This window comes from Oenanthe melanoleuca, chromosome 1 (genome assembly GCF_029582105.1).
Source record: "Oenanthe melanoleuca isolate GR-GAL-2019-014 chromosome 1, OMel1.0, whole genome shotgun sequence".
NCBI classification, from domain to species: domain Eukaryota; kingdom Metazoa; phylum Chordata; class Aves; order Passeriformes; family Muscicapidae; genus Oenanthe; species Oenanthe melanoleuca.
In genome coordinates, this window is record NC_079333.1 from 28429004 (window position 1) to 28442710 (window position 13707).

The 13707-nt window shown below is 44.7% G+C and overlaps 2 protein-coding genes across 2 annotated transcripts in view; one reads left to right on the top strand and one right to left on the bottom strand.

Moving 5' to 3' along the window:
• Window positions 1-12380, top strand: part of TCAF2 (TRPM8 channel associated factor 2) — a 35479-nt gene extending 23099 nt beyond the window's left edge. Inside the window, exons 9-10 of the mRNA XM_056486358.1 lie at window positions 4545-4811; window positions 10365-12380. Coding sequence (XP_056342333.1) covers window positions 4545-4547 — 3 coding nt within the window. The 3' untranslated portion in view covers window positions 4548-4811; window positions 10365-12380. The remainder of the gene's footprint in view (window positions 1-4544; window positions 4812-10364) is intronic.
• On the bottom strand, window positions 7968-11989 carry LOC130250592 (C-type lectin domain family 4 member E-like). Its single transcript, XM_056486416.1, has 6 exons — window positions 11924-11989; window positions 10903-10998; window positions 10353-10445; window positions 9156-9307; window positions 8804-8934; window positions 7968-8535 (listed from the first exon to the last, which is right to left on the bottom strand). Exons 1-6 carry the CDS (start codon window positions 11961-11963, stop codon window positions 8376-8378), a joined length of 672 nt encoding a protein of 223 aa, XP_056342391.1. The 5' UTR covers window positions 11964-11989; the 3' UTR covers window positions 7968-8375.
• Window positions 12381-13707: the final 1327 nt, after the last annotated feature.

Below are 13707 nucleotides of genomic sequence, written 5' to 3' on the forward strand. Positions count from 1 at the left end.
TCAAGATGATGAATGCAATTGCCAGCCCAGCAGCCATCCCAGCAACTTTTCCAAGGCCGGAAAGGATGGGTGGCAGATGCCCAGATATCTCATGGCAAGTATAATAACTAGGACATTTTGTCTGTATCTGGGATGGATATTTGTAAGGGAAACATGCAAGGTAGTGATGCTATCACGAGACCACGCAGATGCTCAAATCAGCATCATATTCAAGAAGACTGCTGGAGAAAGTAAGAATCTTCTGTGAATGTCAAGAGCTTGCATGCAAAAGTAACATACTCTGCTGCTGAATTTGACACTGTAAAACCCAGTGAAGGGCAGCTGGCCACCAAATGACGTGTGTACTGTGTCATGTCGATCTTGTTGCTGTGGGAGGGAATTTTGCTAATTGCAGTAGGAAGAAGGGAAACACAGGTAACTGGTTTAGGCAGGACAAAGGAGATTTTGAAGCTTGAATTAAGGCATGCAACAGACACACAGCCTACTGTGTAATAAGACCCTGATGTTAGCACACATAGGATTGCTTCCATCAGAAGAGAGGGCAGTGGTAGGGGGAAGAGTTGTTGGTAAGCAGCATTTTGCTGTCTGTCATTTAAGAAATCTGCTGTTTAAAGACAATTCGCTAGGCCATTAGAACTGAAGTTTGTTATGTGTGATGAGGAGGCTCCTAAAGGCCAAGTCTCAGCATTATTTTCAATTAATCTTTGTTCAAGTATTGCACTTTTCTCTGTAGGATTGGCAGGTTCTTTCAGCTTTACTTGACTGCAGCACTAGAGGCGTTTTCTACCACTTGAATTGATAAATTTGTCAGCTGCCCAGGCGACCACTCAATAATTCATAGCTCTAGCAGCTTGACTCATGTGGTGTATCTGCTGTCAGTCAAATAGAACTGATTCAAGAGAGGCTGGCCCAAGTGCAAACACTGGCACAGGTAGCCCAGAGCCAGAGGTGGTTGATACCCCATCCCTGGAAACATTCAAGATCAGGTTGGATGGGACTCTGAGCAACCTGATCTGATGAAGATGTTCTTGCTCAATGCAGGGGAGTTGAACTAGGTGACACTGAAGGTCCCTTTCAATCCAAACTATTCCATGATTCAATGAAAAGTGGGTGTTGTGTTTCCATACTGCATTTGCTCCTCCAAGCATGTCTTTTTGTCAAAAAGATTTTGTTAATCACTCATTACATCTGGCCTCGTACAGCTCTGAATCCAACAGTGAAGTTGTAATCTGTCAGTGGCTCTGCAACAATTGTGTCAAGATTACATATTAGTTATTTCCACATTGATTTATGTGGCTCTTTCTCATAAGATGAGCAGCCCTTTGCACAGACACTGAAGATCCAAGCACCGCTGTCCACCAGAGGCCACGCTGGTGGAACTCAATATATAAACTCTTCCTGCTTCTCTCAGACCTGCTAAAGCAAGAGGAGTATAGCACCATTTCAAAAATGTGAATGGCTCTGTATCCCCCCTGCACTCCTTTGGAGCTATAAGGAGCCAGTTCAGCCTGTTGAATTGCCCCTGAAGGAAAAAGAACCAAAGATATTGAAATCCTATGAAGAGCTACTGGAACATTACTTTTAAAGCTGGTTATGATTGTCAGCAATACTGAGGAGCTCATGGAAGATGTTAAGGAGTACAATACGTTTCCCTTTTCTGAGAAAAGAGGCTTTTTACAAACAACAGGTAAAACAGCAAAATTGGAACCACAGCAATGACAAATACAGTGAATAAGTAATGGTGACCATCAGCAGCAAATTCTACTCAAAGCTGAAGTGATAATAATCCTCAGTGGTAAAGAGCTAGTTCACTAAAACAAACTGATAAGAATCTGCCTTCCCAAAAAAACCCAACAAAATAAAATAAATTCCAGTTCACTGTTTGCTTCGTGGTACAAAGACACTGTCAGGGCATGGTGGAGACAGCTGCTCCCCAAGGGTCAGTGGCCAGGAGCCAGCTGCAGTAACACAGCCAGCAGGACAGCTGGGACCAGCCACAACACCTGAGTGAGGCAAGCAGGGCACACCTGGCACAACATCCAGGGTCCAGGTTGCTAGGCAGGTCTTTAGGGATGAGGAAGGTCTGAGGTCAAGCATGGATATCAGTCCTCAGGTCACTGTTGGGTCCAGTGATGATGACCAAGGTCAGACATATTCCAGTATCTGCCAGCCAGGCCCATTGTGATGAAGCACATCTGAAATCAAGTGAGGAAATCAGATCATGGATCTGCAGGCAAATTAAGCTTGCAACATGTGTAAAAATTTATTATTTTAATCCAGGGAAGCTTCTTTCCTCACTTCCTGCAACCATTCGATCTCTACCCCAGATCATCTCATCTGTTGACCCTTAGTCTCCAGCACAGTGCACATGTGGGAGCTCACAGGATTCCACAAATGAACATGAATCAGTCCTGATCTGTCTCCCAAGTAGCAGACTTCAGTAGGAGAACCACAGCTTCAGGGAAAAGTTTTTGAATCAGGCCTCGGGAAATGTTCTTGTTTTGAGTCATTTGTCATCTCAGCACAGTGCAAGGCTCATTGGTCTGTGGAATGCACCAGTTTGAAATGCACACAGCCTTTGGGCAGTACCAAAGATGACTTCTGATCACTGAAAATTTTTCTTTTTCTTTTTCTTTTCTTTTTCTTTTTCTTTTTCTTTTTCTTTTTCTTTTTCTTTTTCTTTTTCTTTTTCTTTTTCTTTTTCTTTTTCTTTTTCTTTTTCTTTTTCTTTTTCTTTTTCTTTTTCTTTTTCTTTTTCTTTTTCTTTTCCCTAATACTACATTCAAGCCAGTTTTTCAGTGTTGTGGTGCAATACTTCATTCAGTAGCAACCAGGGTTAATTGACAGCACAGATATCAACTGTGCAGAGTCTCTAGGAAGGGACCCTGCATTTTGTGCTGCAAGAAGAGAGTCTTATGTATTGTAAGTATGAAGAGATATTATAAATATGCATACTTATAAGCATGGAGAGGTGGATTGATATTTTATATCAGTCTTGTTTTGAACACTTGTAACAGCTGGAAAAGAAAAAGTAGGAATCAAGCCTGTGAGCATAGCTCTGCCCTTCAGGATAAGGAGCACTTATATAAGTACTTGATTTTTGGTTTTGGGTGAATATTAGAAATATGAATTTGTTGAATAATCTGATGGTGTTATAGGGCTGCTTTGGTCCTTCAGTAGGCATTTAGAATTTTTGGGATAGCTACACTTAAAAAAAAAAAAAAAAAAAAAAGGAAAATGCCCTGTGAAAAGATCAATAACTGAATTTAATACAAGATTTTGCTAAGGATGCAGGTAGAATAATTCTAAACTTCCATACATGTATTTTGTACTGTGTCACTTGTGATTCATAAGAGGCCTTTGGATAGGAAGAATATCTCTTCACCGAGATATTTTCTGAACACCAAAATATGACTGAGCTCCCAGATGATGATGATGACTCAAAAATGAATCTTTTCATAACTGGTCAGGAGGAATTTGACTCCTTTCCACAAGGCCTGGGGATATCCACTCTGGGCAAACCCTTCCCAGCAGCAGGCTGGTTCTTTCCCCATCTGGTCAGATGATCCCAGGAAGCAATATATCTCCTAAGCAGGCTTTGACTCATGAAAATGTGATTGTCTGTCATAAAGCCAGTGCTCTGCAGTAGTTTTAAATGGTGTCAGAAGGCTGTGGTGTTCTAATGAATCTGAGAAGTGCTTCTGCATTGTACATGTGACAGAAGAGTTCGTTCTTGGCTTCCTCTCAAATCTGCCTTTTTCTGTGTGGGTCCCACTACTTCCTTTCCCAACAGGAGTAATTTTGACCACAGAAGAGGAAACATTGGCTCTCTTATTACCAATGAAACCAACCAACCCCTTCTCATTTTTTGCTTTCTCTGTTTCCTGTCTCCAAAATGTTCTCTGTTCCAAACTTACTCCAATTTCAGGTATGCAAAGGTTGTTAATTATTCTCATTATGAGAAGAGTTGGAACAGGAGGAAAATGTCACTTTAAAAACAGAGACATGTTAGGAGATAATAAAGCTGGAAATAAATGTAAGAACTCAGGTGGAATTACGGCTACAGCAATGAGAAATGAGGATGATCATTTAAAGGAAAACTTTGATGGACAGCACAGGAAAGGCCTGTGTTTAATTGTTCTGAAAGAGGTTGCCTTCATGCTCTGGTTTTAGAATTGGCAACAGCTACTTTAGCTCATGCCAGAAGCAAAAGAGTGTTCAGGTAGTGAACTTAGCTCAAATAAATTTGCAGACACCTCGTGCATGTAAAATTGTGGCAACTCAGTCTGCGTGAGGGTCTAAGACAGCAGGTGCCTCTCCTAGCAGGATTGAACGTCATGGCAGGAGCACAACATTGGAGTGTGTTTACAGTGGTCTGTTTTGATCTCCAATTGAAACAACCAGATCCATGTGCTGTTCTTAAATGCTACACTGAATTTCCCCTATGTTAAAACATGGACTATAGCACAAGCCAATTTTATGGTGCATTTTGAGATCCTGAGTGAAGCAATTCCTTGCCTTATGGCTGTGTTTTCTTTTTCTAGTGAATGTTCCAGAATTCTTACCTTGCTGTAAGGCCACTGATGCACCACAAGGGACTGCAGTGACAGAGTCAGAGGCTCTCTGCATCTCCTCCTGCTCATATGAATGTGGATCAGAGTGCAGGCAATTTGCTGTGAGCAAGAGATGGTGCTGAAGTGCCAGACCTCATGATTAGCTGAGGCATTTCCAGGAAACCAGCAGATTGTCCAAAAGCCTGTCAAGATAAATGATTTATAATTAAGCAGCAGGATGTGAAAAAGCTTTCTCAGGTATGTAAAGTGATTCCATATAAAATTTAAAAAAATGTCTTTATTTCCTTGCAACCAGGTAAAGACATAAAGGCTAAAACCCTAGGATTTGTCTTAGACAGCAAGAGATAAACAATGGATAATGAACTGGACAACTGAAGTGGGGGTTGTGGATATCTTGGATAACAAGAATCTTGCAAGGTTCAATCTTGCAACAGTACTTGGGTTAGTACTAATATCTTACACAAGACTGCTTGAGAAATCATTTCAGAAATGCTGAATTTTAAAAGACAGAACAGATGTGTGTCCAGTGCTAGAACTTCTTTAAATGCCATTTCTTTCTTTTATTTCTCCCAAGCAGCATTCTATGCTCTTCATATGTGGTCTAGCAAGTAAAGGTAAAAGGAAACAAAATTTAAAAGGGGAAAAAAAAAGGAGTAAAGGTGGGAAAAGTATGAGAGATAGCAGGAGTGCAAAGAAAATAAAGAAGTGGAGAAATAAATGTTGTAAGGGGACATGAAAGAATCTGAGGTGGGATAAAACAGAAAAAGAGCAGGAGTAGAGGTGTAATTCTCTGCTTTGTCTAAAAACTGAATAGACACCCTTGACTGTTGGAGGAAAATGTAAACCCTTATAAAAAATAGTGTCTGCCATGAAAAACACACACATTTCACTTTATTTCATCACTTGGCTTGGCAAGGATCATCATTTATTAGAGAAAGTCAGGCATATCCTATAAAGGAAGAGAGCTGTCAGAGCTAAACATATAGAGAGCAGCATGCTTAGTGTACAGATGTAATTAGTAAGTCTGACCATAATAATCAATGCTGGATGTCCTTCCAACATGGCTCTAATTACGTTTTTCCAGCTGAAGACAGCATCTCAAAGATGGCATCATGAGCTTTCTGAAGGAAAACTAGAAGCTAGCTCAGGTTTGAACCAAAGAGAGTTTTGCTGCAGCAGTCAGAGTACCTGCACTCAATGATGTGTGTATTCTCACAAGTGAATGTCACTGTGGCTCCTTTCCTCAGACCAGAGTTCCTTTCCAAAGCAAAAGTTAATGTTCCTGGTGAGCATCCAGGTCTTGTTCTGAGAGGCAGCTGGGATGTGTCCACCTGAAAACAAGGACAGCAGGTGTCATCATGAAGAATGCTATTCTGATAAACTTTTTCTCCTTCCCACCCAACCCCTGGGTTCAGAAGTCCAGACACCCACCCAGGGACGCCAGATGTCACATCCCAAGGTGTCTCCTTAGACCTGAGATCACCTTAGGTGGACATGCAGGTGGTCTGGAACTCAGCTCTTTCCAATGCCCATCAATGAGAGACTGCAGGAGGCTGTTCTTAGAGGTTTTCATGGTTGTTTATTCTTCCTTATCTCAGGAATGCTTTGTCCAGCGAACAGCGGTTTGCTCGCCAGACGTCCAAGGCAGAATCTGCCTGGCAGAGGCAGGACTTACCTTTTGTAGTCTAAACTACGTAGTAGGTATTTACAAATGACCCCCAATACAATACAATCTTGTTACATGGTCCAGCTCTGTTCTCATCCAATCTAAAAGTGCCAGCATGTCACCCAGCATGGATGACACGGAGAAGAAGGAGGAACAGGTATCCACACCCCCAATTCTCCATCTTGGCCACGTGTCCCTTATCACAAACATTCTAGAAATCTGCTAATTCTACATTCTAACAGTCTAATTTACACTCTATTTATTTTTGTGGCTTGCATTTCTTCTCTCAATGTTGGTAAATTGTTCCAAGGAGCTAAATCCAGCCCCTGAGACACCTGGGTCTCATTCGAGGGTCTTTGGGGACCCTGCCAGGGGGGTCTTAAACCTTCCAGGGAAGCCAGAGGAATACTCTGGACTCCCACATGCAGGAATGTCCTTCTGAAGCTTTCTGAAAGTGCTGTACCTCACTGTCTATCTTAACCTGTCTCTTGCTATTGCATCTGCTGCCTCCTGAGTCAAGACAGACTTGAGAGGTAAAAACTGAATCTTATCTGTTGGAGACAGGCACTTCCATCAGCCAAATCCATATTGAAGAAGGGATCAGGAACCTCCCTTCAGCAATTCTGTAGGCAAACCCAGCATCATCTCCCAGGATCCCTCTTTTGTCATGACATCTCAAGAAAAGCTTTGTTTTCCAAATTTGGGGCAGGGAGACTGTTTCTAGCAAGTTGCTTGCATTTTGTTGCAAGCCAATCTCTTGGTATGAGTTTTGCTCTGCACCATCAACCTCCCAGGAGCCAGAACTGCAGCACCCCTAAAACTGCTTATAGAACTCTCCGTGCACCTTATCTGCCTCTTTTTCTTCCTCAAAACCCTGTTGCTGTAAGTTCCAGAACTGAACTGGGGGAAATAAAAAAGAGAAGTCCTTTGCAATGTTTGGGTTTGCGGTCATGTTGGATAAAATGTAGTTTTCCCCATTGTGAAAGTACCCAGCAACTTCAGAAACTAAGAGGCAAACACTTTGCAACAGCCAAACTTTTAGTCCAGTGGCTAAACCAGAAACCTGGAAAATACACTTCTTCAGGCAGAAATTACAAATATTTGTACTCAGATTTCTGATGGAAAAAAAATCACCCAGAACTGAGTTTTCAGATTGTATTTTTAATTCCCAATTGGAAACTCCCAGCTCCTCAAAGAGTATGGATATCACTGACGAAAGGGAGGAACATACAAATTGGAATTTGGGAAATTTTAGGGAAGTGGAACATTGCTCAAGACTTCTGTGTGTCTGATTTGCAGTGATGCCTCTGATAGGGGTGTGAAATTTCTTTCACATTAGAAATTTCTCCTTGAGGGGCTCTGGCTTTTATCCTTCTTGTTACATGTAATTGATTTCTCTCCTCTTCATTGCCATGCCTCATCCTCCACATCTCAGCAGAATCTCCAAAATCCATCTTTTTTCTGCTACATCCTGGGCAAACTGTGGCTGGCACTGAACACTACACAGCCTGCTCTGTTTCTGTCTTCACAAATGATTCTCCAAAGTGTTCAGGACTTTCCTCACATGCTCTACAGATGAACATTACTTTGTTCCTGCTCCTGGCCAGTCCAGCACACTCAGCAATATTCTCATCTACAGATGCCAAACACACTGAAAAGTTAAAATCTCTGTGTTGGGAGAGTGGATTATGGGAGTCTGGGACAGGTCACTCAGAAGACATCCACATGCAAAGAGCAGAATTACATTTATTAGATTTTTTTAAAAAAACAAATCAACATGCAGTGTGCTGAAGGAGAAGGAAACACTACAGCCATGAATAATTTTTCCCTTCAGAGGAGGGACTAGGTGTCTCCACTGAATGCTCTTCTTTCAAATTCTGCTCCAGTGATTTGAAGGACAAGTATCCTTTCATGAAAGAGTGATGGCCTTTTCCACATCATTGAGATATTGGCTGGACCAGGAGCCAAGGGAAGTGATGGAGAATTAGGACCCTTGTTTCTGAAGGAGAGTGGCAAGGTTCACAGTAGGTCCTTCACATCAGCCTGAGCTGTTTCATCCAGAACCGATCTCCATCTTGTAGAGGGATGCAGGGGCACAGGCTGGGAACTTTGAAGCTTGGATTTTATGTCCTTCCTCAGAGAAGTTTGACTGCCTGCTCACAAATTCGATAGCAACTTGTGAAGCAAAGGACATTATTCCAGTTACTGTAAGTGTTGGGGTCTGTGTTTCCTTTGACATGAATTGCAGCACATTTTTCTGCAAACAGTAAATTGGGCTCCCCAGGCTTCCAGAACCTGTAAAAGAAAGTTCCTCTATTGGAAATGCACTGGCATGCATGACAGTGTATGTGGAGTCACCTCAAACAGTTGTGGAAAAGGAAAGGCACTGCAACAGAAATCAGCAGCCATAGTTTTGACTAGAAAATTATTTATGTTTTCTGACTTGCAGAGCAGCTGAAGATAGAAATCCCCCTCTGACAAATACCTGCCTTACACAATGTATTGGTCACTTGGACTAAGGGTATGAATTACAGGGCTGATTTCACTCCACCAGGATACTCACATGGGTGTATTTTCATATGGAGTCTGATCCACCCACTGCCACTGCCCATTTTCATAAGCAGCTAAGCCTATGTAGTATTTTGTTTCATAGATGTTAGTAACCTTTTCTTTTGTCAAGTTGAAGAGGAACTCCTGGAAAAAAGCACAATGTCCATGAGGTGCAGGACTGAGCACAGGAAGGCATCAGGAGTCCCTGTGGGGTGGGGCTGGTGGCAGAGGGGGAGCTGGTGCTGCAGAGGTGCAGACAGGACATTCCCCCTCCCCTGCAGGACAAGGAGGGGCTCTGAGTCCCATCTAGGGCCCAGCACTGTGTCTCTGCCTGCTGGCTCCCTCTCTCAGCCCTGTGCACCAACCTGCTCTGCCTTGCTGTTGATCACCACCAGCTGGGAGCCCATCCCAGTGCAGTTCTGCTCACTCTCAGCCCATGACATCGTGTCAGGGGACAGGTAATAGCAGCTTGCTTGAAAGAATCTCCAGCCCTTTGGGCAGCACATCCAGCCATCCACTGTGGGGGGAAAAAGTCCTGCTTTTGAACAAGATGTGCTGTCCTTCATCACTATGAGTTCAGTGTAGGGTCCCAAGTGTTAGGATTGGGGTTTGAACCCTTTAGTCTGGATAGAGATAAATGTTTTTTTCTGCTCTCCACAAGTAATGGAGAAAAGCCTGGCAGGCTCCTGTCACAAGACTCCTGCCTGAAGGCTCCTCTTCCTATTCTTTGTCTGTCCTGCCATGTCCGTGAAACCTCTTTTAGTGAGTGACATGGTTTCTGCTTTATGCTTCTTGAGGAAGCAAGATGGGATGTAGCTGGCTTGCACTTTTCTAAAAACCTTTACATCATGTAAGTGTTGCCCAAGATCTCAGCTCATGCAGACTGAGAGACTGAGAGCAAACTGCTCTGACAACCTTGCTGCCACCACAGGCAGTTCTTACACAGCCAGGTTATCCAAGAGATCTGCCTTATGCCCAGAGATTGAAATGATGGATTAAAAACTGCAGTTATATTCTCACAAAACATGAGGCTGCATGAGAAGGGATCTCTGACCTGGGTTTGGGAACTTGAACTACCAGCATTCCAGCACTCCACATTACCATCACTTCATGTGTGACTGCAGCACAACTCCCCAGCAATTCCAGGCTAAACATCATCTTTCCTCTGTCCCTCACACTGACCATCATGCTTGTGTGAACAGGCAGTGAGCCAGCACAGAGAGCGGAGCTGGATTGAACCAGACAGTGTAAAAGCACTTTCATCAAGATCAGTAGACCAGCCTTGCATTAGAGGGGTTGCATGAGGGGAAGAGTAGAAAGGTTGGTAAAATGCAGGTATGGAATGACCCACTCCCTTTTACTAGCCTGGAGCATGTTTTCATAGCGTCCTAAGTAAAAATGTACAATACTGTGTCTTCTTCCCACAACTACCCAGATTCCTTCCTTAAAACAATCCACTTGTGACTGACAGTGATATTCCCCACCTCAAAGGCTTAGGGGAAACCAGTCTAAATTTTGGTGAAGTCCTTTGTGTTGCTTATGAGGATCTCAACATCACTCACTTTTTTCTGCAGAACTGCTGGGGACACAGTACCACTCTGTAGAGTTCTGGAGTACAGTCTTGTACTGGCCATGGCTTCCATCAAGTAAAGCCACTGAGAAGAGAGGAAAGCAAAGGAAAATGCTATTGTTATCCTTTCCACCTCATCAATGAGCAACCTGTGCTATCCTCCACCTTCTGCTTTGAAGCCCCAACATTGTGTTAACCTGCTATGAAATCTGGATTGAGCAAGGAGGGGAGAACAGCAGGAGAGGAGAGCAGCAGGCCACTTGTCCCACTACCAGTCACTCCTTCCCTCGGAAGAGCTTCTCTCACCTCTGCTGGATGAGAGACTCATTTCCCAGCCGACAAACCTGGATTAGAAATCATCTGAGATGGGGCAAGGAAAGGGACAAAGAAGTCATATGACAAGCAAATAGCAGAGGAGAGGCCTGTTTTGGTGAAGGCCATTTGCCTGCTGGCAGAGGGATTAGGATATGGGTTTTCCACCGGACCAAAGGCAGTCACCTGAGCCCTTCTTCCCAAGGGGATTGAGAGATCCTGGAACCCACCAAGGCAGCTGGTCACAAAGGCAGTTTTGATTGCAAGAGCAAAAATGAGAAAGACCCAGATGTTCAGCCAGGAGCAGCTTCTCTCTTCTGCTGGGGCTGAAAAACACAAAGCAAGAGTGAGCATGTCTCTGCCCAGAGCTGGGGGCAGGATAACCCAGGGGGCTCTGTACCCCAACACCCTGCTGGTCCCTGGTTCCAAGGACTGGGGAACCTGGTTCTCACAGGTGCTGGAAGCAGGTCCTGCTGCCTGTCACTAGCAGTGCCTCAAAGCCACAGAGTACAGTAACACAGGGGCTGCCCTGAGGCTGCTTTTTTATTTCCCTCTTTATCACAAGACCTTCCTGCATTCTGCCCAAATCTCACTCCCCCTTTGTCCTCGCCAAACCTTCTTTGTCCTCAACACATCTTTCTTGTTGCCTTCCATGACCCCTGTCTGTCAATGAACACTCTTCTGGATCTCCCTCCTCTTCCTCTCTCTTTAGAGCTTCTTTCTCTCACTACCTGGATTTTGCCTCTGTACCATGAGCCCCTTTCTGCAATGGCACAGACCCCCAAAGGAGTGACTGCCCAGCTCTGGCTGTGCACAGCCAGACACACAGAGAAGGGATTGTTTCCACAGGGAGAAAAGGCACTTGGCAGCTCTTGGGAGAACCTGGCTGGGTTGTACTGTGAGACACCAGGGATGGGAGCAGGGACTTGTGCTCAGTGTGATGCAGAGAGCTTTACCAGGGGGAATCACAGAAGGATAGCACCCTTCAGCCCCATTGTTTAGAGACAACCCACTGAAGGGAATAGCAGGGCATTGTCTGCATGGACTTCCACTCCCCTGGCTCTAGGAAAAAAGGTCATCCTGGCAGCCTGGGCACTGCCGAGTTCCTTCATCTGTTGCCTTGCTCTTGTCCTAAGCCCCATCTCCTGGGAGGAGGGCAGCCACTGTACCATGCCCAGGATCCATCCCAGTCCTGTCTTTCCCCAACTGCTTTGACAGGAGGACAGAAAGGAAAGAAGGTTTGGGGCTTACCTGGAGTTCCAGGATTGACTCTCCCTTGGCCATTCATCATCTCTACAAGAGGATCACTCTTCTCCCAGGGTCCCTGTTACCAGTGTGGCCACAAACAGCCTCCCTCCTGCACAGGGCACCTCCCACACTGGTGAGGGGCCTGCACAGGCTCTAATCTGATGTACTGAAAAAGCAATATTCTGGGTGCATCCCACAGCACGTGGAAATTGGGGAATTTTCATCATTTCCCGGCCAGGACATTTCACAAGATGCTCATTGCAACACAAACTCATTGAGGCAAATGAAAACAAATGCAGGGGAGCATCACTGCAGCTCACACAATCTCCCTTTGCACAGCCTCAGGTGGTTTCACAGCTCATCCATGGCCTTCCTTCTCTGCTGCCTGCTCTTTCCTGCTGAGGGTCCATGTGTGTGAAAGTACATACATGGGCAGGTATATTTGGCATTTGCTAGCCAAGGGCTAAACCCACAGAGCACAGCCTGCAAAAGGGAACCAAAAATGACAGGAAAGCATATCTGTGACTCAGTCTGGGCAGTGCCCATATGCACCCTGAGCCCAGAAATCCAGAGCACAACAGAGAACTTGCCAACACTGTTTTGATCAAATTCCACTGGAAGAGAGGATAGAGCTTTGGACATAAGTCTCCAATATGCCCTGGCATTGTGGGGTTGGAGGTCAGAAAAGGTCACTGGATGGTGCCAGATTCTCCCTGCATGACTGGTCATGAATTTTTCCTTGGCCTGGCCTAAAAAAACATGGCTTTTTAATTTAGTGGTTCTAGCAATTCTCAAGGCAACTCAGATGAAATTCCTGCCTGGTACTGTGCCTAAGGATACCCGTGACGATGAAAAATTCCAACTGGATATCTTTGTCCTCTGAATAGATTGATATGACACGCTGATCGTAGCAATAGCACAGGAATTTCAGCTGAAGCATCAGAAGATCAGGACATAGAACTGCTTACAAGTGAGGACAAGCCTGACGTCTCTGTAGAAAACATCCTCTGATTCTGTTCTTTTCTGCACAACAGGTGGCAGGCATGGTAACAACCTATATTTGTAAACATCTGTGTATAACTAATGTTCACCATCTCTTTCTCCCCACATAAAGACACATTCACACGACTTATGTAATCTTCAGTCTCCCACCAGCCCCCCCAGTAAAGTGGAGCTCCAAGAAAACATCCCCTTTGTGGAAGCAGGGCTTCCCCTGGTCCCACACACTTCCTGCTGCACATGTAGGGTTCGTGAGTATCCACACGTCTTCCAGCAGCCTGTGGAGCAGAGGTGAAAGCACAGGCTCACGTTATCACACTGCAGAGCTGTGGGTCTGTGCCTGCTGCACCCCTCAGTGCCATGAGCAAGGTCACCCAGAGCACTGAGCTGCCAGGGGGCTTCTTACAGACAGAGGTGGCCAAGCTGCAGAGTCCCCTGAGCTCCATGACCATTTCCTTCCTTCCTACCTTCCTTCCTTCCTTCCTTCCTTCCTTCCTTCCTTCCTTCCTTCCTTCCTTCCTTCCTTCCTTCCTTCCTTCCTTCCTTCCTTCCTTCCTTCCTTCCTTCCTTCCTTCCTTCCTTCCTTCCTTCCTTCCTCTTTCTCTTAGAATTAAATTTATTACTTCATCTAAACTTTGTTTTCACACTGTTTCCTGTGTGCCTCAGAAGCCTTCCCCTAATGCCCTGGTTACTGTTCAGCTGGTGGTCATGTTCTTCTTTAACAGCTGTGGTTTGGGGCAGATGCCCCCTCAAACACTTGCAGCTATTCAATTCACACAGCTGTTTGC